This window comes from Podarcis cretensis, assembly GCF_951804945.1.
Source record: "Podarcis cretensis genome assembly, chromosome: 14".
NCBI lineage: Eukaryota > Metazoa > Chordata > Lepidosauria > Squamata > Lacertidae > Podarcis > Podarcis cretensis.
In genome coordinates, this window is record NC_137183.1 from 36,809,468 (window position 1) to 36,837,219 (window position 27,752).

Genomic DNA, 27,752 nt, shown 5'->3' on the forward strand with positions numbered 1-27,752 from the left:
GCTGCTGCGGGCGATCGGGGCCCGGGCCGGGCTGTGGCGGTGCGGCGAGGCCGGGGCGATCGGTGCCCGCCGGGCTCCTCCGGGCGGGCCGGCAGCGGCGGCTGCTGCGGCTGCTTCTGCCTGGGCGGCATGAAGGGGAAGGAGGAGAAGGAGAAGGAGAAGGAAAAGGAGAAGGAGGGCGGCGGCGGCGGCGGCGCGGGGCTGACGGGCGGCGGGCCCGGTGTGGGGCTGGTCGGCGGCGGCCTCGGCGGCGGCAGCCCGGAGAAGAGCCGCAGCGCCCAGGAGTACAAAGAGCAGGGCAACCGGCTCTTCGTCAGCCGAAAGTACCCGGAGGCCGCCGCTTGCTACGGGCGGGCCATCGTGAGTCGGGCCTCTCTTTTGGGGGGGAGGGCGGGCGGGCGGAGGAGGACGGCGAGAGGGCCCGGGGGGCCTCTGAGCATGGGCAGAGTGCGCTCACTTGAGAGGCTTGGTCTCGCTTTCGGGGGGGGCGAGAGGGGGCTCAGGCCCCGGACATTATTCTGAGTCGGAGGGGGGCGAGTCGTGAAGAAAGGGAGTGTGTATCTCTGAGCATGGACCGAGTGCTGAGTGTTGTTGTTTAGAGGCTGGGCGGAGCGTTGGAGGGGCGGAGCGAGAGCTGGAGGAGGAGGCTCAGGCCCGTGAGCCTTATCCTGGGAGAATATATGAGAAGTGGGGAGAATGCCTCTCTGGGCATGTGCAGAGGGCCTGCTCTCCGGTATGGTGGCATAGGAAGCAAGCTACAGGGTGACCAAGACTCAGTTGGAGTCTCCCAGCTGCTGCCCAGTGTTTTGGGTTTACCCCAAGAATAGCTGAAGGGGAGTAAGAAAAGAGCCCTCTGAACATGGGCAAAGTGCATGCTATGTAGAGCCTGGCGTCAGACTGCAGGGTAGGAGATGATGCAATAGTGGTGTAGGAGGTAAGTGTCCTTTGGATCGCTGAGCCTTTTCCTCCGAGATATGAAGGGAGATGTGACCAAACAAAATGGCCCTCTGAGCACCAGCAGAGTGCTTGCCCTCTTGAGGCAGATGGGGGTGAGGTGACGAGAGGAGATAGACTGGGAGTTGCCAGTGCCGGAGTTCAATCAGAGCCTGGATAGGCTTACTCTAAAAATAATTTGAAGGGGCAACACAGGGGAAAGTGGCAAGGGCACTTTTTTCTGAGCCTGGGCAGATTATGATTCTGGCCCTTGATTTGACAGGGGCAAGGTAGGGAGGACAGTGGAAATTAAGAAGCAAACCTGGGTGTGTGACTAGGGCTCTATTTGTGCCAAAGCTCATCCTTCTCTTCCCCCTGCCAAAAAACCTTGTTTTAATGCTCAGTTTTATCTCCAGTAATGTGTGATAGGAGGCAGTGAGGAAAGGCAGCATTTCTGAGCATGGACAGAGGGCATGCTTTAAGGCCTTGCATGCAGAAGGCCCCAATTTCAATCCTCAGGTTGGGTTTGCAGAGAACCCTGCCTGAAATCCTGGGGAGCTGCTGCCAGTCAGTGGAGACAGTACTGAGCTAGATGGACCAATGGTCTGACTCAGTATAAAGCAGCATCCTGTTTGAACTTCCAGACTTGTTTTTCACTGCAAACTCACTTGGCGACCTTTTGCCAGCCACCCTTCTCTGTAAGCCTCAACCCTTCCTACTTTGGACAGTTCTGAATAAAGGTCCCGCCTTCCTTGTTTGAGTACAGATTAAAAATGAGTTCTTAGGTTGTCTTCAGCCAGATTTCACTACATGTGCCCCTATCCATGCAGCAAGGCTGATAACACCACAGGTGCACATTTAACAATTAGCACTTAGTGGCACTTCTGTGGCTGCACATTATTTCTATTGGGACTCAGAATACATGATTCTCTGGTTGCAATCACTCTGTCTCCAGGGGTTTCCCTGAGATCTGCACTAGTTCTCTTCACTGTTTTGAGTCCTGTGATCTACCTTTCAGATTAAGCTGCTGCATGCTACTTTTTTTTTAAATGGTAGCTGCCTGCCTGGAGAAATAATGATAAATAATCAGCTGCTCAAATGATACAACCTCACAGACAAGATGGGTAGCTCAGTCAGTAGAGCATGAGGTTCTTAATCTCAAGGTCATGGGTTCCAGCCCCATGTAGGGCAAAAGATTGCAGGGGGTTGGATTAGATGACGCTTGTGATCCCTTCCACCTCTACAGTTCTGTGATTCTTTGAAGATATACTGGGGTTTAAGCCTTTTCGAAAGCCATGGCTTAGACTTGGCAGCCCTTTCTCTGATTCTAAATGGATTGTAGGAAATGCACTCTGCCCATGCAAAACAAAACAAAAAGACAAAACGCTACTCTTTGCAGGGTGGGGCAAACTCAAAATCTGACTGTCCTTAAACCACTCCCTGGTCCAAGTTGAGAGATCAGTAAGACGGAACTTGCCTCTCATTCTGTAGCGGTTGTAGCCTTGCCCCATACTTCAGTGGTTCCACTCTTCTAGGGCTGTTTCCAAGAGGTGGTCATGGGAAGCTGCTGTTCAGCGCCATTGGAGTTGTCCTCTGGTGTCCCGCAGGCTTCCCTCTTGTCCCCCATGCTATTTAACATCTATGTGAAGCCTCTGCGGACTGTCATCCAGAGATTTGGAGGGGAGTGCCACCAATATGCAGATGTCACCCAACTCTATCTCTCGGTTCCATCTGAATCAGCAGAGGGAGTTGAGGTGTTAGGCCAGTGCTTGGAGGCAGTGATGGGCTGGATGTGGGCCCATAAACTGAAGCTGGATCCTGAAAAGACAGAGGTGTCATGTGCCCTGAGTTCTCACTTCTGAGAGGTTGGCTGCCCTGGATGGGGTTGCACTACTCCCCTAGAGGTGCACGTGGCACCTTCATTATACAGCTCCCAGTGAATGCTGAAGACACACCTCTTAACACTGACTTTTGACACTTGAGGTGTCTATTTTTAGAACCTTCCTTATTTTTGAAATTGTAAGGTGTTTTCAATTGTTTTTAATGTTGTGTTTTAATGCTGTAACCTGCCCTGGGACCTTAGGGTGAAGGGTGGGTAATAAACAACAGCAACAACAATAATAATAATAATTTAAGAAGTAGAGACCCGCCTGAAAATGATTTCTTCCAAGGATATGAAGCTGCCCTGTTTGTCCATTTAGCTTGGTAGTGTCCACACTGACTGGCAGTGGCTCCTTTAGGATTTCCCTGGAGATTTCCTCCCCTGCCTGAAGATGCTGGGATTTGAACCCAGAACTTTCTGCATGTATAGCATGTGCTCTGCTTCTGGGCTATGACATGTCTACTTAACAAATAAAGTAAGTTTCTAGTCCTCATGAAGAAAAGGCTGTATTAACCCAAAGCCCAGGAAGCTGCCTTAATACCAAGTTCAAGCAATGGCCCACCTAAGCCACCCTGACTGACAATGGCTCACCTGTGAATTTTAGATGAGGGTCTCTCCCAGTCCTACCTGGTGATTGGAGGGATTGAATCTGGGGCCTCACCTTCTCCCATAGATCCCTTGAGGGCTGTTTTAGACTCCCATCTGGCCCCTCATGCTTATATTCTCTTTCTTTCCTTTTAGAACCGGAATCCCTTAGTGGCAGTCTATTACACCAACCGCGCCTTATGCTTCCTTAAGATGCAGCAGCACGACAAGGCCCTGGCTGACTGCAAGCATGCCCTGGAGTTGGACAGCCAGTCCGTGAAGGCGCACTTCTTCCTGGGGCAGTGCCAGATGGAGATGGAGAACTACGACGAGGCCATTGCTAACCTTCAGAGAGGTAAGCTGGCTCTCGTTTCCAGGCTAGCCGAGTGGGTATGGGTGTGTCTTTCTAGGTACCGCCTTTCAGCGCAAGGTGGTCACAAGTTGACCAATCAGTGAGACAGAATCAACCATAGCTGCCTTGCACTGAGCCAGACCATTGGTCAATCTAGCTCACTACTTTCTACACTGACTGGCAGCCAGTTTCCAGGATTTTAGGCAGGGATTTCTCCCAGCCTTTGCCAGGGTTTGAACCAGGCATCTGTCCAAGTCGACATGAATTCTGTATCGCTTAACAATCCGGCAAGGACAGCTTTGTCTTTGGATAGCAGTTTTAGCCAGGGAGTCTAGAACAGCCACATGTCTTTGACTTGAGAGCAATTGTGGGGCCTAGCCTTTAGGCATCCAACTTGTACACAGTCAGAAACTGTGGTTTGTTCATACTGTTTTCGTAGAATGAGCCAGGACCAAGCCATGCTTCCAGTCTGGCTTCTTCCGAAACCACAGCTTAAACAAGCTTCAGTTCCCTCAGTTCAGGCACCACAACCATCGTCATTAATTAAATTTATATACCGCCCTATACCCGCAAGTCTCTGAGTGGTTCACAGGATAAAATCAGAATATAAAACCACAAAATATATAATCAAAACAAAAGCAACCCTGTAACAGCCCCCCCAACACATTTTAAAAGGGCATAGGTTGTCAGTCAACCAAAGGCTTGGTTGGTTTGATTAAAGGAGAAGTGGAGGTTTCTTTTATCCTTAGAATCGTAGATTTGTAGAGTCATCTAGTCCACCCCCTGCAATGCAGAAATCTTTTGCCCAATGCAAGGCTCAAACCCACAACCCCGAGATTAAGAGTCTCCTCTTGTACCTACTGAGCTATCCACAGGGCTGAGAAAGAAAAAAGGAGTGGGGTATCAACTTGAAAGTCATTCAGGTTTGTTCATGTGTATGGGCAGTCAGTGCAGACTTTAGTGCCCTAGAGTGGCATGCCAGCAATGGTCTGTCCCCATCAAGACAGCCTAGTTTTGCCCCAGCTGGAGCCTTTGGTGCAGGCCCACATAGAGCACACTGCATTGCAAGATCTTTATTTCGTCTCCTCCTTCTTGATATATATATTCCCCTCTACTCCAGCCTACAACTTAGCCAAAGAGCAACGACTGAACTTTGGGGACGACATCCCAAGCGCTTTGCGGATTGCGAAGAAGAAGCGCTGGAACAACATTGAGGAGAAGCGGATCAACCAGGAAAACGAGTTGCACTCCTATCTCACCAAGCTCATCATGGCAGAGAAAGAGAGGTAAAAGAGAGGATGAAAGAGAGGGAGTGATGGCAGATATGGGTGGAGAAACTCTTGACGAACAAAGGGGACTTTGTGTGTGTTGGGTGCATAGCTTGTTTTATATACTACAGTGGTAGGGAAGCTTTTTCAGCCACACTCCTTTGTTGGGCAGCATTCGGAGGCCAAATGCCAGAGGTGGGCAGAGCAATGGATGCAGTGCATAGCCTTTGTACAGCAGGTTGCGCTACAACCACCCAGAAGCCAGAGGTTTTTACACATCCACCAGAACACCCAGCTCTCCATCCAGGGAAGCAAGATGCACCGTCACAATCCAAAGCCCCTTTCCAGGCACTTGAGGACCTTGCAGAGCACATCAGTGAAGGAGTGGCCTGGGGAGATGGAATGAGCAAGGGCGGGGTGGGGATCCTCAGTCCTCCAGATGTTGTGGGGCTACAACTCCCATCAGCCCCCGCCAGCATGGCCAGTAACCAAGACTGATGGAAGCTGTAGTCCAGAAGCATCTGGAGGGCCAGAGGTTCCCCACCTGTGACCTGGAGAGAGTCCTGAGGGCCTGACTGAGAGGTCTGAAGGGCCATATTCATCCGTGGGCCTGAGTGCCTCTTCCCCACGCAGCTTACTAACTACATTTCTGTGCCCGTCACTAGAGTCCTCTGATGGTGGTTTACAAGTAGAAGTTAAAACCATAAGATTAAAAGTGGAAATCTAGAACAGACTAACGTGGCACAGAGTGAAACCAAAGTAAAGCAGGTCTTTCACAACAACGTGAAAAGGACTTGGAATTTTAAAAGCTGCCTCGGAGGTCGTAGGAGTTGTCTACTCCCACTGAAAGCAGCTATCTTGCTTCTCAGGGAGATGAGGTTCTTTCCCATCAGCCACTGAGTGTCATGGACTGGAGCTGAAACCTTTGCATGTGCTGTGACCCCAAGCGACGGTGCCTTTCTACAACTTGCGGTGGCTTCTGACCTCCCTCTCCCAATCGCCGTGTTTCTTGATAAGTGACATAAGACGGGTACTCTAGATCAGGCCAGTGGTCTGACATCCTGTTCTCACAGTGGCCAGCCAGATTCCTGTGGGAACGGGCAAGCAGGACCCAAGCACAAGAGACCTGCCCCTCCTGTTCAGAAGGATTACTGCCTCCAGTGGTGGAGGTAGGGTATAGCCATCATGGCTGGTAGCCTTTGATAGCCTTGCCAAGCTCAAGGTGGAGAAAATCCCATCACTATTAGAATGGCAAAGCAATCTCTGTGAGTTTGTAGAAATAGCAAAATTGATGGCAATTATTAGAGGCCACTCAAATCAAAGAGTAATTAGAGAGTGGGATGGAGTGAAGGAATACATGAAAAAATATGGTTCCGGAATTGAAATATTAATAGAGAATGTGTAAAACGTGCAGGGGTAAGCAAGAAAATAATAATAGAATCAATTGAATAATTATTAAATTATAACAACACAACAAGCTGGAAGAAGTAAAATATTGAGATCACACATGGGTGAAGGGGAGTGGGGGTATATGGGAACCTATAATATAATTTATAATATAATTTGCTAATTGCGTTGTATTTACATATAGCCAAGGGAAGCCTAGAGCAATTAGATATATTTTAATTTAGGTAATCTATGTAATAGGCTGTTAGAAAATGAATATGGATTTTGAATTTGATGTTTGTAATTTTTTTTGGCTTTGAAATAATTTTTTTTTAAAAAAAGATATCCTTGCCAAGCTCCATGAAGTTGCCCAATCCCCACTTCTCTTTTAGGGAGTTGGATGAATGTCGACGGGCGCAGGAAGAGGAGAACGTGGAGGAAAGTCGGAGCCGTGTGCAGCTGGCCAACATCGAAGCCAAACATGTGAGGACCCTTGTCAGTCTTTGCCCGGGCTCAGCCTCTCTATTTTAAGGGCCCTCGGTTGACGGTTTGGTTTGGGTTGTCACTGCTTTGTGTCAGCAGATGTGATGGGGTGAGACATCTGTCCCTCGCCCCCATTAACTGGGGGGATCTGCCAGGGTTCAGCCCTGCTCTCACCTCAACCTCAGAGGGAGGAGCAAGGGAATTGGGACCCTTTGGCAGTTTTCTACACTGCCAGTGTCCCAGAAATGCCAGTGGAGTGTCTCTTGCTAAACGTTTGCTCCAAGTAGACCTATTGAAGTGGCTATTCAATGTTCATGATAGAATCCTAGAACTGTAGTGCTGGAAGGGACCACGAGGGTCATCTAGTCCAACCCCCGACAATGCAGGAATCCTTTGCCCAATGCGGGGCTTGAACCCACCACTCGGGAGTCTCATTCTCTACCAACTGAGCTATCCAACCCCCTACAATGCAGGAGCCACATTCCTGACAGAGGGCCACCCCACTGCTGCTTAAAAACCTCAATTTCAGTGGGTTTGCTCTGAGTAAGCCTAATCTTGGCTGCAACCCAACAGATACAGGTAAATCCCTGTCCTAGGACTGGGTTGCTGTCCAGCCCCCTGGTCCCGAGATGTCCCCCACAGCCGAAAGTCAGAGGGAACTTAGCAGGATTGCACGGGGAGCTGTTGAAAAGCCCAGGATATGCTCAGGAGAAAGGTGTGACAGCATTCCACGCACAATTTAGGAACACGAGTTCGGAACTGTACGGAACAGGTTACTATTGCGCAATTTGTACTGATACGGAAGAACCGGACATACCTGTCTCTTGTTTGCTCCCAAGGAAGGTGTCTAGAGCGGCACATGGACTTCCTGTTCTGTTCAGGGATGTATGCACAGGCTGGCATAGCTGAGCTGGCTGCAGTGTTTGCATCCCAAATTAAAATGCTTTGTAAGCAACTTTTGCAGCAGGAGTGGAAGAACCTGTGGGCCTCCTGATGTTGTCAGACTCCGTCATTTCTGAGTGCTGGCCGTGCTGGTTGGGGCTGATGGGAGTTGGAATCTGAAAACATCCGGAAGGCTGCAGGTTTCTCCCACCCCTGTTTTTACAGAAGTGCTAAGAGGTTTCAGTTTCTGTACTAATCTTGTTCAAATTTTTAACAATGGAAAAATGTCTTGTTTAGGTTTTTTTTTCTGTGTGTGTGTAAATTTGGAGATCTATGGACCATTCATAAACTTGACCTGAGCTGCTGTTTTTTAAATTGTCCCTCCTGTTTGTCTGCGTTCATCATCCAGATATGACCATTTGCCCTATCTATAGCTAACTGCTTAATTCCCTCACCTGCTTTCTGCGTTGAGCCTCTGCTCCGTCCTGCTAAGGGATCTGTTTCTCTTTTAGGAAAAGTACCTAGCAGACATGGATGAGCTGTTCTCCCAGGTGGATGAGAAGCGGAAGGTGAGGGCAAGCTCAAGCAGAGGGCCATGCTCCCCGGCTCCATTTACATATTTTCTCAGCTGTTATATTCTACCATTCTTCTGTTATGGAGTGTCCATGGGGGTTCCCAGACAGCTTGGGAAGTTCATTTTTAAAAGGGACGAGTTCGACATGTCCAAAAAAAGGAACAAATTCCAGTTAACTTTTGTCCCTTTACAAAATAAACTAATTTGGTTCATGTTTCATTCAAAGTTCAAATTCATCCAAGTTCATAGGAGGCCCCTAATCAAAGTTGATTAGTAGCATGAGTTTTGGCTGGCCCAACCTGGGTAAATCGGCACATCAGCCCTCTCAGATCGGCAAGTGAAGCCTTGTTGGTGTGGCTCTGACTTGTGATAGGGCCTTTTCAGTGCTGACTCCCCCGGTTGTGGAATGCCCTCTGTCTCAATCATTATTAACTTCCAGGAGAAATTTGAAAACATTTTTGTTCGCCCAGGGATTTGATGGTTGAAGGACACCGTTTCTGCCAACCTTTAGATCATAGAATAATAGAGTTGGGACCCTGAGGGTCATCTAGTCCAACCCCCTGCAATGCAGGGATCCTGCCCCACAGCTCTGTTTTTAACTGATTTTAGAATTTGTTTTTAGAATGCATATATATAGGATGAGTTTGTCACCCTGGGTGCCTTCTTGGTAGAAGGACAGAACATTATCATCAACATACTTATTTCAGGGTGTTAAGATCAAATTTATTGTTAAGGCAGCCAAATACAGGATATAGCCAAACACAAACATAAAATATACATACATAAAATAATAATTATACCTGAATAACTGGACCTATACAATAAATAGAACGTTCATAGAAAACAGAATCTTTACTCTCGAGAGCGGCCCCATGACCTTGCCTAAGGTGAGCTGCCTTCACTGCTAATTCAGTCATATTAAACATTGCACACTTGTCTGAACCAAACAACAGATAGTTGATTTAATCTGACAGTTAGAAAAGAGCGAGCTTGACTTTAGATGATGTGCCCACATGTTGCAGGGACCATTCTCTTTCAAGAGGCATTCCCTCGTATGAGAGAAATAAGAGTGTGTGCCTGCTAACCACATTATTATGTGAAATTCTTATGCTAAAATAATTTTTAAAGCTGCTATGTTATTGGAGGTCCCTTTTTAAACAGTCAAAAGGTTTGAGAGAATGACCAGCCCAAAGTCATCTGTAGCTGAACAGGAATTGGAAGCCAGGCTTCTCCACTCCCCATCTCGCTGTTCTATCCAATACCCATCACATACCCTATAAGAGGAGATGGGGAACCTGTGGCCCCTCCAGATGTTGCTGAACTACAGCTCGCATCAGCCTTGACTATTGATCATGCTGACTGGAGCTAATGGAAGTTGGGCGTCCCAACAGGTGGAGGGCCAGAGGTTTCCCCTCCCTACTTGAAATCTGCCTAAGTTTAACTTTGGTTTTCTCCTTTGAGCCAGAAGCGTGACATCCCAGATTACCTGTGTGGGAAGATCAGCTTTGAACTGATGCGAGAACCCTGTATCACGCCCAGCGGGATCACGTATGACAGGAAAGACATTGAAGAGCACCTCCAGGTAATTCAGGCCTTTTGGCACGATGGTTGCGCAGGTGTGATGGTAGTGACAGGGTTCAGAAGGGGAGGTGCATTGACTTCCTAATATAGAACAAATGCAACAACAGCTTCCTAAGCCCCACAGCTTGTATTTGGAAGGAAAAGTTGAGTTTCTTGCCCAAAGAGCACAAAAGGGAAACTTTTGGCCCTCCAGCTGTTTCAGAACTACAACTCCCATATCATTGGGCATTGGCCATGCTTGCTAGGTGCTGATGGGAGTTGTAGCTCAGCAACATCTGGAGGGACAAAGGTTTCCGCCATGCCTGCCTTAGAGCTGAGAAGGTGGGGACTGCGAGAATTTCAGAAGCCAGGTGGGCTGGACAAGGGGACTGGTTTGGTAGGGTGAGCCTCAGTGCCCCACCAAGAGCAGAGCAAATACAAGAGAGTTCTAATGTAAGACAAAATGAAAAGGCCACCAAAATAATTTCTGCAGAAGAGAGAAATGGGGGACAGCTGCATGGTTTTTATATTAGCTGTTAACCTTGCATTCAATCAACAGAATTGCATCATATTTCTGTGCAGATCCCAGCTATACCACGAATTGGTAGAAGGGGCTCGGATCTCTCTCTCTCTCTCTCTCTCTCTCTCTCTCTCTCTCTCTCTCGTGTACATGCATGTAGCGGTACATGTGTCAAGTTCCCCCCCCATGAGGGGATCCTGATTGGAGCAGGGTGTGTCTCTTCCAATCTTGTGTCAAGGAGCTCCACACGCATACATGGGTGTTGGATAATAAGGTGGTATGAGAAATATTTCATTTGGGGAAGCAAAGGCAGGAGCCCCAAGTGCCTGTCCCTGGAGAATGCCTGCAGTATCTCTGGATGAGTTACTGCTCTAGCCAGGAACCCTTCCAGGAGGCCTCTGAAGAACGCAGGCACTTCTGCCACAACTTTGCACCAGGTTTGATGGGATCGTTCTGTTATCCACAGTGCAGTGATCCAGATGCAGCAGGGCTCTCTGCCCTCAGCTAGTTCTCACCTCCCTCTGAGAATTGCACCTCCATTCCTTTCAAAGATGAAAGAGAGGACATAGTTTTTGAAAGGTCATCAAAGGCCTAAAAAAATAGGGTTGGTGTCCAGTGCTCAGGGTCAACCTGATGAAATGAACAAACAGAACTTAGGTTTACTCATTTCAGCAGGCTTACCCTGATGAAACATTAGTTTACACCCTTAAACCGTTTTAGGGATTTAAAAAAATGTCTTTGATTTCAATCCAGGTAGGATGGGAATGCTGCCTTATGCAACAGATTTTGGGGGCAGAGGGGGCCCTGAATCTGACCATTTTGGGGCTGGTGGGAGCATTTTTGTTGCGGGAGGCAGGAGACGCTTCCTGGGCAGCCACCAGACTGACTCTCTTCTGGGTTCTTTCCAGCGTGTCGGCCACTTTGACCCTGTGACCCGCAGCCCCCTGACCCAGGACCAGCTGATCCCCAACCTTGCCATGAAAGAGGTGATAGACGCATTCATATCGGAAAACGGCTGGGTAGAAGATTACTGACCACCGCAGGGGAGAGGCTGTGCTTGCAGCCTCCTCGTGGCGTCCCCCAGCCGCGGCAGCCAAGGCCACCGGACTGCTAGAGACTGGCTCTCTGAGCTTGCTGGGCCAGCGCCATGCCTTACTCACTGTCTGTCTCGCTTTCCCTCCTCTTCCTGCTCCGGCTGGCCGGGCCGCCTCATCATGGGCCAGCTTGGGGCCTGTCCGTCACCTCCCTGGGGTGGGCCAGAGCTGCAGAAAAGCCTCCTTGGCTTCGGCTTGGTCCCAGGCCGCTTTCCAACGCGGGCAAAACCGGGAGCCTCAGGCCTGGCTCTGAGGTGGCGGGGAAGGCCAGCCCTGTTTCAAGAAGAGAGGCGAGGAGGGAGGCCTGCCGCAGCACTTTCCCTGAGGGCCACGAAATGCGTTGTGTGAGGGGCAGACACCCCACAGTGGCATATGAAGGATACGTCGGCCCTGCAAACTGCACCCCACAGCCCTCCAGCAGATGAACACATTTCCCTCAACACACACACACACACACACATCCCTTCCCACTTTGACTATGCTGCAGTTGTTGGGCTCGGCCTTTGCAGCAAGCCACAAGCTGAAGGGGCTGGACTGCCCCCCTCCCGGTTCTCCCCAACCCCCCCTCCCAGCTTGGCTTTGAGCTTTCTTCCCGCTCCTTTCTCTCTCTGCACAAAGTTTTAGGTTCCCCCCCTTCCCACCTCATTCCATTTTCCTGCCTGCCCAGGATAGTTGGGTTTATTTTTATTGTTTGGCCTCTTTACTCTGTAAATAAATAGCCACATATTTGGGGCTGGGTGGTGGAGGTGGGCACAGAGATCTAATAATTATTATACAGACGACTGGAATTTGGGTTTGGTTGGGGGAAGCACCTGCTTGTGTGGGAAGCTGAGCCCCCCGGCTCTGTTCCAGGTAGTTGTTTTCCCATTAAACCACTGAAAGTTCCTTCTTCTTCTTGTTGTTTTATTTAAGACTCCTCCCTAATAACAAAGGGATATTTTGAAGCATAGTTAATATTATTGTGGAGAGTTTTGGTCCTTTAAAGGGGGCGGGGATTAACATGCAATCTCTCCAATTTTGGTTACACTGGTAAATAAATATCTGAGCATGAAATTTTCAGGAGGGTGGTGGTTTTGTGGGCGAGGGCAGTTTCTGTTTAAGCTGGTACAGAGGCAACAGTTAGAGGTGGATCTCTTGGCTAGCTGTTAGTGTGGTAGGTATCTCCCAGCTTTTAATGTACACCCCACATTTTCCCACTAACATTATGAATGAGACTTGAGACAAACTGCTGCAGTGCATGGCAGGCGCTTGTTACAGGTGCCAGCCAGCCACACCGTCTTTCGGGGCCTTGACATTCCCACTGTCCCATTTTCCCCCTCAGCAGTCTGCATCCTGTGCCCACTGCCGTTTTGCTTTTTTGAGGGGGGTACAATTGTACTTCTGCAATCCATGTGGTTCCCCCAAACCTGCTGCTACTTCTCTGGTCTGGGTGCTGCTGTTTTGATTGTGCTTCAGTGGGGGGAAATGAGTTTGTTCTTACACTCTAGGAAGCAAATGGAAATGGAGGGTGGGGTGGAATTTCTTGTAGGCCTTACTTGAGAATCATCTACTAGCCCTCCCTATCTCTTTATCCTTTTCACCCCTTCTGTAAAGTGCTCCCGGTTTTGTTGGGCAAGCGCTCCTATTATCTCTGACCATTTGGTGTGCTGGCTGGAGCTGCTGAAGTCTAACAATATCCAAAGGGGTCACATCCCTGCTGTAAAAAAGAAAAAGAAAAAAGCATGCAATTCTGTATTATTAAAAGAACTCCCTGTCTAGAAAGCCTTACCTCCCAACAATCACAACCTGTTTACTATATACTTGGAGATCAGAGTTAAGGAGAAAGCATTCCTTTAAAACGCCCACACAAACCTCAGCAGTGCAGCCTCTCTTTAAAAACTGAGCACTGCCCTTGTTTTTAATGTATTTTCCCATTTATATCCTCCCCCCACCCAGCCCCCAGAATAAAACTACGTGAAGACCACTTTACAAACAGTTTAGGTTTTTGAAATATATTTTAAATCCAAAAACGAAGTTGACTGCTTTCAAGAAACAATTGCATTTGTTTTGTATCACTTGCAAAGAAAAAACAGTTCAGTGTGAGCCCAGACTCAACTTTCAAAAGCACTTCTTTGGAAATTGGTCCCATCCACTCCCTGCCCATCCCTCCACTGTTATTCCTAGGTCAGCATGAACAACAAGGATCATCCAGCAAATGCAGACAGTGAAGGCTCTCAAACTCTATTGCTGAGATTTTCCCCATACAAGCACACACATGTAGCCCAGCTGTTCTCTATAAAATGGGGGCACTCCGCTGGCAAATGTTCCACTTGCTGCTTTTGTTCCATCTTTTCTGACAAGAACTTTGCAAAACAAAACCCTTTTTCTTTTTTTATAAAAAGGTAAAACTTTGAGAAGCAAAATGGTGTTAGCAGATCTAATTTAATTTGAAGAGGGGTAAACCACACCTGGGGAACTTGTCGCCCTCTAGATTTTGTTGGGCTCCATCTTCCATCATCCCTCACCACTGGCTGTGTTGGCTGGGGCTGCTGGGAGTTGGAGTCCAACGGCAGCTGGCTAGCCACAGGTTCACAACCCCTGGTGTAAACTGCCCTGCTGGAACGGCGGAGGCCCTTTTGGTCCTGCAGTTTATCACTTGATGAGCACCATGCTCAAGCTGAGAAGCTATGTAGGAACTCCATTGCAGCCACCTTCCATTAAAAGGGCTGATGGGAAAGGCTCTTATCTGACTGATGGAGAGTTGCTGCCAGTCACTCAACAATCCTGGGCTGGATGGGCACACAGCCTGACAACAGCTTCCCATGTTCCTATGAACGCATGTGGGTGACCTAAACCTGCAAATCCAATTTGGCATCAGAAGCAGGGCTGAGTCTGCCTTTATCACAAACTAGTGAACTTTAGAGGCAAACGTGTTCCTGGAAAGTCTCATGTAGCTGGAGAAACCATTTAGACAGCATCTGTCCACAAAACACTAAATTGCAGCTTGGGGAATGCATGGCCCTCCAGCTGTCATTTGGCTAGAACTTTCATCATCTTTGACCACTTACCATGTTGGCTGGAACTGATGGAGCTGGGGGAGTCTCAATAGCAGCTGGAGGGCACAAGACCCCTCATCCCTGAGTTACACCTCCGCAAGTGCATTTGATGCGATCCCCGATTGCCTTGGACAGAGGTGTGAAACCTTTGGCCCTCCGGGTATTGCTGAGTTGGAGCTCTCTCATCACCCGAGACTATCGGCCATGCAGATGGGAGGCCCATGAACAAATGAAGGGCCAGAGGTTCCCTGCCAGAGACGATGAATGACAAACAAAAAATGGAACTGGGGCTTCATGGCAGGAAGTGAAGACGAGAGGAATCAACGGGGAAAACTTGGAATAGGTCATATTTTTGTGGTACAAAGAAGATCTGTAAAAACTTGAGTTTCCCCAAACCTTGCATTTGTGGGTGAGCCCTGCTCCCCTATCTAACATCAGCCTGATATGCAGAAATTCACCAGTGAAGCTTTTCTTAGCAGAGACCAGCTGGTGGAAAAGAAAGAGAAACAACATCACCAGCTTAATTTTTTGCACCAGCTAAACCAGTTAGGAATAGGGCTTATTTAAAAAATAAATGGGCATCCAGCTGTAAAGAGCACCCTACTGTTGTTTATCACAGGTGACTACATGCAAAAAGCCTATTTAACTTCCTCTGATGACTCTCAAATTTTCAACTCTTAAGTCATTTGGAAGTCACATTTCCTTCCTGGAATGTAAGGCTATAATTAGAGGACCTGCCTATTACAAAGGGTGGTCACTGGAAATTTCTGATTCATCATCATCTTGTCCATTTTTTACCCAGGAATGGGGAAACCCATGGCTACCCAGATTATGTTGGACAACAACCCTCCACATCAAACCCATCCTACAGAACCAGTGGTCAAGGCTATTGAAAATTGCGTTCTAGTAGGTTCCAGATTAGAAAAGGCTACAGCAAGTCATCTTTCAGACGAGGGGTAGGTGACATTGTCCAAACATCTGGAGGGGATCAAGACTCCCATCAGCCCTAGCCAGCATTGTCAGTGGGCATGGATCAAGGGAGTTGTAGTCCAAAACATTGGGAAGTCCACTAGCAGACCACCACCTGCCTTCTCCTTAATTCTGTGCTATGATCCAATGAGAGACTGGGGTGGCCCCACCATCACTAGCCCCAGATTCCCCAAATGTTGGGGACAAATCCTGCTTCTTCGTACACCATTGCAGGAGTAGTGGCAAGAAGGCGCCGCCATGCAGATCTGCTAACCCAGGAACGTGGAGATGAAAACACTGGTGTCCAGATTCAAGGTAGCATGCCACCATCGGTCTGGGAAGTACAGGACCTGTAGGGAAGTTAGAGGAGAGGGAGAGAACAAAGCAAGGACTAAAGGGGCCTGGCAACACTATGCCTTGCTAAAGTCCCTATTGTTGCACACCCCTGCTGTGAGAGGTTTCAGGGGATTGTGCTATCACGTTTAGCTTCATTGCAATGAAAGAACACTGGAGACTTGAAGCAAAAGTGGAAGCTAAGCAAGCAGTCCGAGACAAAGCAGATCTCCTAAAGAACAATCCAAGTCAACCTTCTGAGGCTGCAGAACGAATTTCAGAGCAGGTGACAGCAGTGGGCCCAAGACACCTGACCAAAGATGCCACACAAGCTTGTGGCAGGCTAGGTAAAGGGACCCCTGACTATTAGGTCCAGTCGTGACCGACTCTGGGGTTGCAGTGCTCATCTCGCTTTATTGGCTAAGGGAGCCAGCGTACAGCTTCCGGGTCATGTGGCCAGCATGACTAAGCTGCTTTGGTGAGCCAGAGCAGCACATGGAAACGCCATTTACCTTCCCACCGGAGCGATACCTATTGATCTACTTGCACTTTTTGGGGTGCTTTCGAACTGTTAGGTTGGCAGGAGCAGGGACCGAGCAACGGGAGCTCACCCTGTTGTGGGGATTCGAACCGTCAACCTTCTGATCGGCAAGTCCTAGGCTCTGTGGTTTAACCCACAGCGCCACCCTAGAGTGCAGCAATTTGTGTAGATATGCACCAGCCAGGATTTCTGCCTGAAATTCTGGAGAAACACGGCCAGTCAGTGCAGGCAGCACTGAGCAAGATGGACCAACAGTTTGACTTGGCCCTAGAGTAATGTAGGCAAGGGCCGGAACTTTGGAAAACGGGCCACAGCCGTGACTCACCTCTCCGGGGTGGATGGTGCACTCGAGCGGCTTCTCCCACGACGGCAGAAAGGGGTATGTATCCAACAACCAAGACAGTGTTGTTCTGTTGGGATGGAACTCTGGCATTTTCTCTGGAGGATACAGAAACCAGCGCTATGGAGACAGAGAGAAGGGACAGTAAAAGGGATGGGGAACCTGTGGCCACCCAGATGGTGCGTGAACAGGCTCTTGAAGAGCATCCAGTCCAGTTGAGCCCCCCACCCCACCCCCCCACGGCTGATGTCTCAAACAAGACCACCTAGCAGGTGCAGGCTGACCACCTGCATGCAAAGGTGGGCGATCACAGCCCCTCTCATTGCTCCAGCCGAAGCACTTACTTTCCTGCCGAAGATCACCTCTGAGTAACCTGGGCCGTGCCAATGGAATGGGACTCCCGAGCCGGGGCCTGCAAACGACCGCAGAAGGAAAAAAAGGGAGGAAATTAGCATTTCTTTTCAAGGAGCATTACCATCAAGACACAGATCACAGAATTGTAGACTTGGAAGGGACCCTGAGGATCATCTAGTCCAGAGCTTTCCCAACTTTTCATGTTGGCGACACACTTTTTAGACACTTGTACTAGCAAACCAGAGGTTAAACTAACTCCTTCCCAGTCCTGGAAGGAGCGCAGGGAGCGCTCGTGTCACACACCGCAGCCGACACACTTAACACAGGCATTGGCAAACTCTGGCCCTCCAGATGTTTGGGACTACAATTCCCATCACCCCTAGCTAACAGGACCAGGGGTCAGGGATGATGGGAATTGTAGTCCCAAACATCTGGAGGGCCGGAGTTTGCCTATGCCTGCACTAAGATGTCATGACACAGAGTTTGGAAAGCTCTGATCTAGTCCAACTCCCCATAATGCAGGAATATGCACCTGTCCCTTACAGGGATCGAACTTGCAACCTTGGCATTATCAGCACCATGCTCTAACCAACTGAGTTATGCAGGCTGATTCATGGTACCCAATGGCTGGGCTGCTTATAGACTATATTTCTGATTGACAGTGTGGTGCAGCGATTGGAGTGTTGCATTAGGGCCTTGGAGACATGGGTTCAAATCCATGCTCCACCATGAAGTTTGCTGACTGGCCTTGGGCCAGCCACTGGCTTTCAGTCCGTTTACTAATATTATTAGTTAATTCATTACCTGCCCATCTCCCTACAGTCCCAGGTCGGGTTACAGCAATTAAAACACAACATTAAAAGATCTGCCTCCTGGAGTTGTGGCGACAAAATGGGGGTGGGGGTGGAGAACACTACACTGTAAATGTAAGAGCTACATATCTTGCTTTTCTTCTGCTACGAAACTCAAGGACTTGCCTCCAACCTGGGCTGAGTAGGATCCAGGTGTTCAGACCATTCCCTTGTCTCAGAGGAAGGCTGATGGCAGCAAATGCCACGGGAATAATCTTGCTGCTGCTTCAGGTTCTCTCTGCTCCCATTACCAGACTTGGATGTTTTGTTCTTGTTTTCTTCTTCACACCATAAGGTTTCGATATAGGAGGGTAGATTTCTCCTTTAGCCAAGCACTTTCCAGCACTGGAGAGTGTACCCACTGTTAGGGCTACACAGCTGCAGCTGCTGAGTTTTGCTGCACCACTATGACCTTGAGCAATCCTGCAGCCGTCTCTCTGCCCAGGTGGCAAGATAACCAATTCACTGGCACTTTTCCCTCAGAAAGGCTATGCCCGGAATCCCATGACCATTAAAAGAAAAGCAAGCAAGAAGCCTTCAAGGACACATTCCACAGCCAGGCAAAAAAATTCAGGGAGAGTGCAAAGTAGCGTCGGTGAGAGGAATGGCCTGGAGGGAAGGGGCATGACCTGGAAAGAGTCCCAAGGGCCAGACAGAGAGTGTTGGAGGGCCACATTCGGCCCCAAGGTCTGAGTTTCCCTATCCCTATGGAAGACCGCTAAAGAAATAAATCGAGGGTGAAGGCCTGGGGTCTGCCTTGAAACCAGCTGAAATTCACAGAAATGAAAACCCCAATAGAGCCTGAGAGGCAGTGTGGTGTAGTGGTTAGAGTGTTGGACTAGGAGCCGGGAGGCCAGGGTTCAAATCACCACTCAGCCATGAAACCCAGTGAGCTTGGGCCAGGCACTACTTCTCAGCCTAGCCTACCTCACAGGGTTGTTGTGAGGAGAAAATGGAGAGGGAGGAGAAAGATGTATGCCACCTTGACCTCCTTGGAAGAAAAGTGGCGTATAAATAAAATAAAAATAAACAGAGCAATTGGGGCAAAATATCTACATGAGTAGGCTCGGGGTGAGGATCAGGCCCCTTCAAAGCACACATTGAATAACAATTCCCAAGTGCCGGCTGCCTTTCCATCCCTTTGATGCGCCAGTGACTGACCTGCAATCCCAAAACTGTAGGCTCCAGTGGTGCCTGGGATCCGGAACGGTGGCGGAGTGTACTTCTGGAAGAGAGGGCCCCACTCCGTGAAGTTGTTGTCCCCAAAGAAGTAGAGTGTTTCTGCAAGGAGGAGAGAGAGCACAACCGTAGACCTTTACTTAACAGAAAAAACATCCTGTAATCAAGTTTGTGTCCCGTTCCGAAAGCAAACTGTTGGATTTTCATGACGGTGGGACATGTTCAGTCCCTTGAACAAAGAGCTGGGCTGAGAAGAGAAGCTTAGCCTTCCTGTTGCGCCAGCAGCAAGTGGAGCCTTGCTGTCTCAACAGCAAAACGGTGGCACTGCCAGTTGTGCAGGGAGGAGAGAAGAAGAAGAAGAGTTTGGATTTGATATCCCGCCTTTCACTCCCTTTAAGGAGTCTCAAAGCGGCTAACAATCTCCTTTCCCTTCCTTCCCCTACAACAAACACTCTGTGAGGTGAGTGGGGCTGAGACTTCAGAGAAGTGTGACTGGCCCAAGGTCACCCAGCAGCTGCATGTGGAGGAGCAGAGACGCGAACCCGATTCACCAGATTACGAGTCTGCCGCTCTTAACCACTACACCAAGGAATCGGCCCCTGAATACGACCCACCAGGGACTGCATGGCAGGATGGAGGCCAAGCTCAGCTCTTGAGGCAGGAGTTAAAAAGCAGGGGAAGCAATTCTAGAGTAGGATTGCATCTATTAATCCTGTAGTTGGCAAGGGAAAAGCCAGGGCATGGGCAAGGTGGCTGGATTGGGTGCAAAAGAGGTTTGTGCAGCATCAGTAAAAACTAAAGGCAGCATATAGACAGGGCACCTAGGATTCCTGGAGGGGCAGTATTAGCTGAAGGAGGCTAAGGGAGAGCAAGGAGGCTGCTCCAATGCTCCTGTGACTTCTGAGCTGTCCCTATATTCTCCCCTTAGCCTCCAAGAACAAAACAGTACCGAAGACGATAGGAAAAGCCTGCTGGATCAGACCAATGGCCCGTCTAGTTCAGCATCCTCGTCTCACAGTGGCCAACCTGTTGCCTATGTGAACGTCCCAGAGCCCTCTCCCCTCCTGAAATTTCCAGCAACTGGTATTCAGAAGCATTACTGGCTCTAGAAGTGGAGGCAGAGCTGAGCCACCATGTCTAGTAGCCATTGGGAATCTGCCCAATCCTCTTTTAAAGCCATCCAAGTTGCTGACCCTCATTGCCTCCTATGGGGACAAGTTCCGTAGTTTCACTAAGCACTGCATGAGCAAGTCCTTCTTTTCATCCGCCCCGAATCTTCCAGCGTTCAGCTTCATCAGACAGCCCCAAGCTCTAGTGTTGTGGGAAGCCCTACTCACCACTCCCCAAAGAGGTCTGGTCCTGCGGCTCCAGCAATTGATCCACATACTCCTGGAAGGGCAGGTCAACTGAAAAAGGAAGTCAGTGATGCTGAATGTAGGCAATGGGAATGCATCTCCCTCAAAGAGCTGTCCTACTTGGCACGAGACCAGAGATGGAGGAGACCTGTGGCCCTCCAGGTGTTTCTGAAAACAACTATCACCTCTAAACTGAAGGAGCATCTCCACCCCCATCGTTCCGCCCGGACACTGAGGTCCAGCACAGAGGGCCTTCTGGCAGTTCCCTCACTGTGAGAAATGAAGCTACAGGGAACCAGGCAGAGGGCCTTCTCAGTAGTGGCGCCCGCCCTGCGGAACGCCCTCCCATCAGATGTCAAGGAAATAAACAACTATCTGACTTTTAGAATACATCCGAAGGCAGCCCTGTTTAGGGAAACTTTTAATGTTTGATGGATTACTGTACAGTCATACCTCTTGTTACGTTTGCTTCATGTTACGTTCTTTCAGGTTACGTCCCGCAGCGACCCGGAAGTACTGGAAAGGGTTACTTCTGGGTTTTGCCACTCATGCATGCGCAGACGCGCAAAATGACATCACACGCATGCGCAGATGCAGGTTGCATTCCTTTCATGTTGCAAATGGGCCTCCGGAATGGATCCCGTTCACAACCAGAGGTACCACTATATTTTAATATTTTGTTGGAAGCCGCCCAGAGTGGCTGGGGAAGCCCAGCTAGATGGGCGGCGGGGTATAAATAATAAATTATTATTATTAAACACTGGCTCTGCTGGCTGGGGATGATGGGACTTTGGAGTCCAACAACATTCAGAGAGCCACAGGTTCCCCACCTATGAACTACTGACCATTTTCCATTCACAGTGGAGCAACTGGCCTTCTGCAGGTCCACAGGCTGCAGCTTCAGAGCCAGTTTGTTGTAGTGGCGAGTGTCAGAATAGGACCTGGCAGACCAGAGTTCAAATCCCAGCACAGCCAGGAAACAAATTTGGTGACTTGGGCCAATCAGGCCTTCTCAGCCTAACCTCCCTAAGAAGGTTGTTGTGAAGATTACTAGAGAATGGGAGAACCACGTAGGCCACCTTGAGCTCCTTTGGAAGAAAGGTGGTTGATCTAAATGTAATTGCAAACAAACGATTCCTTAAGTCCGGCAGCAGTTTCAGGCTCCAAGCAGAATTACTACTGTAAAACTAACTCCAGGCCAGTGCTGGTGGCTTGATTCAACTGAAACAGAGGGAGGCTGAAAAAAGGTGCGTTTGGTGGCTGGGCGAGGTTGGAAGTTGGCTGCTAATTCCTATCCTCTTTACTTCATTATAGCTGCTCCCCTTCATATCATGCAACTCAATGGAACCAGGAAATTGACTAGACTAGACTGTAAACAGCTTCTGGTTCAGTCACGTTCACTCTTAAGGGGAACAATTGTATAGCTTTAACCAATTTTCATTTCCACTGTAACTGTGTTCTTTACACAGTGAATAGTGATTTATGTAATTAAGTGGCAGAGAAATGTCCTAAATAAATATAATAATAATAATAATAATAATAATAATAATAATAATAATCACTTTTTAAAAGGTTCTTGAAAAAGGTTCGTTCATCCTTTCACAGACTTAATATATATTTTTAAGCCCTTGAAAAACTGCTTCAGATGTGGAAAAGTATGAAGAAGCTGCAGGAAAGGCAAGAAAGGACATTGGGTCACGGACCACAAAAAGTTTCCTTTTCTGCCTCCACTCCTCCTCCGCTCCTAGTAATTTCAAATAGCTTTCTTTAATTGAATTGCAAATGTTATTTTTATGATTGCTTTTATATGCAGCCTTGGAAAAGCAAACATTCAGCTTGGTGTGCGTGCCTATATATCCAACCCAATTATCGCATGTGTTTGTAAGGGGTCCACAACCTTTGGGGTTCTGTGGAAAATTTAGAAATCTAAGGCCAATCTAATAGTTAGGAATTTGGAAAAATAATCATCGTCATCATGGTTGGGTTGGTTTTTTTTTTGCAATTGTCCTCAATGCTATGGAGTCTCTCATTTTGTGCTGCCAGCCACTTTTATCAATATATGAATACTGGCACCTCTTTTTTTTTTTTTTTTTTAACCAAAGAGCAGTAGTGGTAAATAGCAGGACTACTACTACTGCTGCTTGTTGTTGTTGTTTAGTCGTTTAGTCGTGTCCGACTCTTCATGACCCCATGGACCAGAGCACGTCAGGCACTCCTGTCTTCCACTGCCTCCCGCAGTTTGGTCAAACTCATGCTGGTAGCTTCGAGAACACTGTCCAACAATCTTGTCCTCTGTCATCCCCTTCTCCTTGTGCTACTACTACTACTACTACTAATAATAATAATATCAAGTAAGAACAGCGTCCTTTATAATGAGAGTGCCAGATCTGGGCCAAGCTGCACGGCTCAAGCCCAGCCCACTCCAGTTCCTTCCAGAAAGCATCTTGGCCACCCTGCCCTCACCTTTGCGGTAAGAATAGGTGTTGGCGGTGCTAAGACGGACAGGGCGGTCCCCAAACCTGGTCAGCAGCTTGTCCTTGGTACATTGGGCCTGGAACTCCTGTAGGTAACAGAAGGAGATAAGAGTAGAATCAGAGTTGGAAGGAATCTCGAAAGATCCCAGATTCAAATCCTGCATCTCCAGATACCACTGGGGGAAAACTCCTCTCTGAAAACTTGGCCAGCTGCTGACAGCATTGACAGTGCTGAGCTAGATGGACCGATGATCTACTTTGGCATAATAAGGCAACTTCCTGTGTTCCTAAAGGGCCACAGCTCAGTAGCAGAGCATCTGTTTGCTTTGCATGCAGAAGATCTTAGGTTAAATCCCCAGAGGTCTCTGGGTGCAGGACTGGGAGAGACACAGGCCTGAGACCTTGGAGATCCAGCTTATGAAATTCGGCCAGCACCAAGTCTTCTTTCTAATGTTTAACCCGAATGTGCAGTTTTGGGGACACTCACCGAGTTGTCTGTTATTCCTTGGAGTATAACTGGCCGAGAGAAGGCATACCTAAGAAGCAAATAAGACAGGTACAGCTGTTGTATGCAAAGGCAGATCTAGGGGAAAGTGACCAGTGCAATCTCACTGGGTACAGAGCTTCTGGGGTGCTGCAGGGGGCGCCGCAACTATGACATCCAACAGAAGGCAAGAGATGGGGGGGGGTGGCTTGCCGGATTTTGGCACTGCACAGGTGCCACTGAAATCTGAGACACCAACGTCAGCCACTGTTGTATATAACAGGCAGCTCTTATTTTCGTTTCATTTATGCACTGCCTATAAAACATCTCAAAGCGATTTAACAATAAAAACACAGTTCCAACAATCTTACATTTAAAAAACAATTGCATATATTAAAACATTTCATGTCAAATGGGAAGGCATGCAAGAAGTCACAGGGTCAATGGCATCTCCAGGGAGGGCTAAAAATGCCCCCTGCTTGAAACCCAGCAGAGCTACTGCCAGCCAGTGCAGACAATATGGAGCTGGATGAACCAAGGAAACTGACTAGATATAAGGTAACTTCCTATGTACAGATGCAGATGGGGATGAAAACCTCCACTTTCAAGGAGAAAAAGGAAGATTTTGAAGAGGCACCATAACAACAACAAAGACACGCCTGTCATTATTCCTGGCTGGAATTCAATCAAGTACATGCAAATTCATGTTGAGCAGATATAGCTGATTGGGAGGTCTTGTGGAACAGACCTGAGGAAGTTCAGTCTTTTTGAGATAAGCAAAGTGATGAGGAAATGTACTTGAAATGTACTTGCTTATCTGGCTTATCACCAAACAGATCAGAATGAATGCTAATTAAATAGCCAACATCCTCTAATGTCTTGGCAAACAAATCAGGATGAATGCTTAGCCAACACATCATTCTGGAAGTTCCCTAAGATTCAACACTATATTTATAATAGGAACAGGGAACCTATGGCACCTCAGATGCTGTCCAAGGAATAAAGCAGGGTATCATGTGGCTACTCAGTGGGTCTTACTTCTGAGTAGGCACACACAGGACTGTGCTGCTCATAAACAGCAAAAAGGTCACCTGTGATAACCTTGTATATATGTGGAAAAGGATGGAAACCCTCCAAGCCTGGATAGCCAGGCATTTAAAGGTTTTTGTCCTGGCAACCTTGAAATTATTAGTCTAAGAATAGGTGATTGCTTTTAGGAGTTATAAACTTCTTTTTAGATGGCTGTTTTGCACTGTTTCTTTTCTTTTTAAAAATTATCTGTGTTACTATTGATATGTTTGCTGGCTCCTTTGAAGGAAGGTGCAGGTATAATGAAGATGATGATTTCATAGACCTCTCCCTCCCTCCCTTCCCAAGAGTGTGGACCCCACCTCCAGCCCCCTGATTATGACCAAAACAGGTAAGCAGAAAAAAACACCCCTGCCACTTACTGTTCAATGAACTGGGAGTAGGTTAGTGTGGCATCCCTCCTCTCAATGGTACAGCTGTCTTCTTCCATTAACGCAGAGTGGCTGCTTGTCAACCTGAGGGGAGAAGAGGTGGAGAAAGGCAGTCCTTAAAATACAGGATATTTTTCATATCCATTGATAGCAGGGGCGAGGAGCCTTTTTACAGCTGAGGGCCTCATTCTCTCAAGGGTAATCTTTCTGGGGGCAGCATGTTATTATTATTAGATTTTTTTTAAATAAAAAATTGTGTGTGCCACCCTTCATCCAAAGATCTCAGGATGGTTCACAGCATAAAAATACAGAAATGCCCCCCCCCCCCGAGTACATAATAAAAACCAAGAACAGAATCAAAACAAAACAAAAACCTATATTTAAAAGGACACAGAGTGTTAGGCAGCCAAAGGCCTTGTTGAAGAGGAACTGTTTTCACCTGCTGCCTAAAGATGTATAATGAAGGCGCCAGGCGAGTCTCCCTGGGGAATGCATTCCACAAATGGGGAGACACTGCAGAAAAAGCCAGTTTTCGTGTTGCCAGACCTCTTGTGGAGGAGGCACATGAAGAAGGGCCTCAGATGACGAATGCAGGGTAGGGGCAAGGCAAGGCCAAACCAATAAAAGGTGGATACAGAGCATTCCCCCCCTCTCTCCCTGACACTCCCCATTCCCCTCCGACACCCCCTATTCTCTGACACCCCTATTCTCACTTCCCCTCTCTCTGACTCCCCCTGAATGAATCAGACCTGAGCACTTGAAAACCAGCTCCAGCTCATTCTTTGTTTCCACATTCTACAGGTCCTGCTTTCTCAAGGCTATTAACACAGTAACAACAAGGTCATGCTAAAGTGATCACAATTAAAGTTTAACAAATAAAGACACGTTCCTAAAGCGGGGAAAGAAGACTGTGCAACAATGAATGATTTAAACAAACAAACAAACAAACAAAAACAGGCCATTGGTTGAAATTGAGGCAAAAATGTGATAAAGGAGGATGGGAGCCTTTCAAAATGTGAGTTCATGCATGAAGGGATTTATATACGAGGGAGAAGCCACCCAATTCTCACTGATCCATTTTTTGACTTTGTACCTACTCACCAGCCTCCATCAGTGTCCAGCAATGCTAAATATCCAGGCAGAAGGAAGATCATCAAGAAGGGGAAGAGCAAAAAGCGCTGGCCCCTGGGTCCCATCTGCTCCAAAATCCTACACATCTGTCATTCCAAGCAGTGATCCTTTGTAGGCTGAGGTTGCAGTGGGAGAACCTTGTGATCAACCTCCTTCAGGAAAAATGCTTTAAGGCCAGGTGCTCAGCTGCATCTGGAAGATGGTAGAGTGCGGGGAGCAGTTTATACACAAGAAAAGATCCAGGTTCAAATTTACACTCAGCTGTGAAACTTCCTATAAGGAAGGCCATAAGGAAGGCGGACCCTCTCGGTTGATACTGTACCACAAGGGGTGGTTGATAAGGTTGACTGTTGCATGAGAATTGGCCACCTCACAGGATCATTCCAAAATACTCATCCAGCAACCCTGGCTGCTTCAGTACACTGCTTAACACCTTTCCTTTTCCCATAACGAGGGGGATTAAAAAAGATGCAAAATTATAAAGTGCATGTAAGTGCATTATATTTTCATACCCATGCTAGAGCGTTCAGATTGTGATAGTGTGTGTCCCCCCTACTTTACAAAGGACAGCCCTCTGCTGAAGGGCTGCCTGGTCCCATTGTAGCTGAAAGGTAGAAAAACCCCAAACCCCATCAGAAGCAAGAGCAGTGTGGGGAGGGCTTGAACTTGCCCACCCCGAAACCGCAGGCAGGCAGCTGACCTGGCCAGTTTCCCCCCACTATGGCGAGATGCGTTTTATTCCTGGTTTAAATCACAGCAATTATTTCTACATTTGCATCTGTATGCATAAATTGCCACTTGCAAATTGTAGGCAAATCTGTATCCTCGTTTGCCGCCGCGCAACTCCCGGCGCTGCATTTCCCCTTTCTTAGAGACACGTAAGCGGCTTCATCGGACTGATGGCGAGCCGACGGTCTCTAGACGCTCCTCCCGCCTCTCTCCTCCCTGCATCCCTCCACCTGCTCGGCCCACCTGTGTCTCCATCCCTCCCGCTTTACCTCGCCTTCCTTTTACCACGCCGGTAAGCCCCCTGGAACGGGCAACCCTTCCTCGCCCCTTTGGATCTGGGAATTGTAGTCCGTACGTTGCAGCCACTCCGGGAAACGGAGTCCTCACCGTGAGAACCTCTCGGCTTCCCAGCCAGGCAACACCCAACATAATTTCTCGCGACGGTGGCCGCTTTCCAAGTTGGAAATGTGCAAAAATTAATCCCAGCTGTAGCAGCGCAGGAAAGGAGGAAGAACTACATTACCCAGCAGGCACAGAGGTAAGCCAAAGGGAGACACCCCCCCCCGCAAAAGAATGTCGAAAGCCGGCTGTTTTGGTATTGGATACAAGGGCTAAGACTACATCACCCACAAAGCATTGCAGCTGAAACGCGCACCCTTTCTTCTCTCGACTCACACGAGTTTTCCCTCTGTACTCTTACCAGAGAGGGTGGCGTTGTATGGAAGAGAACGTAGCATCCCAAAACCACACATATTCTTTGCCCTGCTGGAGAGCTCGTCGTGTTAGAATGTGCCACGACTGGAAAGCCCACAGTCACGTTACCTCAGTGTGGGCTTGCTTCTCCTAATGCACACCTCCTGATAATTTGTGATTCAAATAAAAATTACATTGATGCTTTTGAATTATGTTGCTGGAGGAGACTCTTGAGAGTCCTATGGACTGCAAGATCAAATGCATCCATTCTTAAGGAAATCAGCCCTGAGTGCTCACTGGAAGGA

General features: G+C 48.2%; 2 protein-coding genes across 3 annotated transcripts; one reads left to right on the forward strand and one right to left on the reverse strand.

Annotated features, from left to right (window-relative positions):
- Window positions 1-129: 129 nt before the first annotated feature.
- STUB1 (STIP1 homology and U-box containing protein 1) lies at window positions 130-12,404 on the forward strand (the record flags this gene model as incomplete). Its single annotated transcript, XM_079952637.1, has 7 exons — window positions 130-360; window positions 3,557-3,755; window positions 4,873-5,038; window positions 6,799-6,889; window positions 8,284-8,340; window positions 9,811-9,927; window positions 11,334-12,404. 7 exons carry the CDS (start codon window positions 130-132, stop codon window positions 11,457-11,459), a joined length of 987 nt encoding a protein of 328 aa, XP_079808763.1. The 3' UTR covers window positions 11,460-12,404.
- Window positions 12,405-13,494: 1,090 nt separating this feature from the next.
- JMJD8 (jumonji domain containing 8) lies at window positions 13,495-27,133 on the reverse strand. Of its 2 annotated transcripts, none has more exons than XM_079952638.1 (10): window positions 27,024-27,133; window positions 25,996-26,217; window positions 24,886-24,978; window positions 23,438-23,486; window positions 22,940-23,036; window positions 20,459-20,527; window positions 19,104-19,223; window positions 17,082-17,149; window positions 16,723-16,857; window positions 13,495-15,873 (listed from the first exon to the last, which is right to left on the reverse strand). In XM_079952638.1, exons 2-10 carry the CDS (start codon window positions 26,109-26,111, stop codon window positions 15,793-15,795), a joined length of 828 nt encoding a protein of 275 aa, XP_079808764.1. In that variant the 5' UTR covers window positions 26,112-26,217; window positions 27,024-27,133; the 3' UTR covers window positions 13,495-15,792. The 2 variants fall into 2 exon arrangements, with proteins under 2 accessions (XP_079808764.1, XP_079808765.1); XM_079952639.1 differs by having other exon boundaries at window positions 26,998-27,034.
- Window positions 27,134-27,752: the final 619 nt, after the last annotated feature.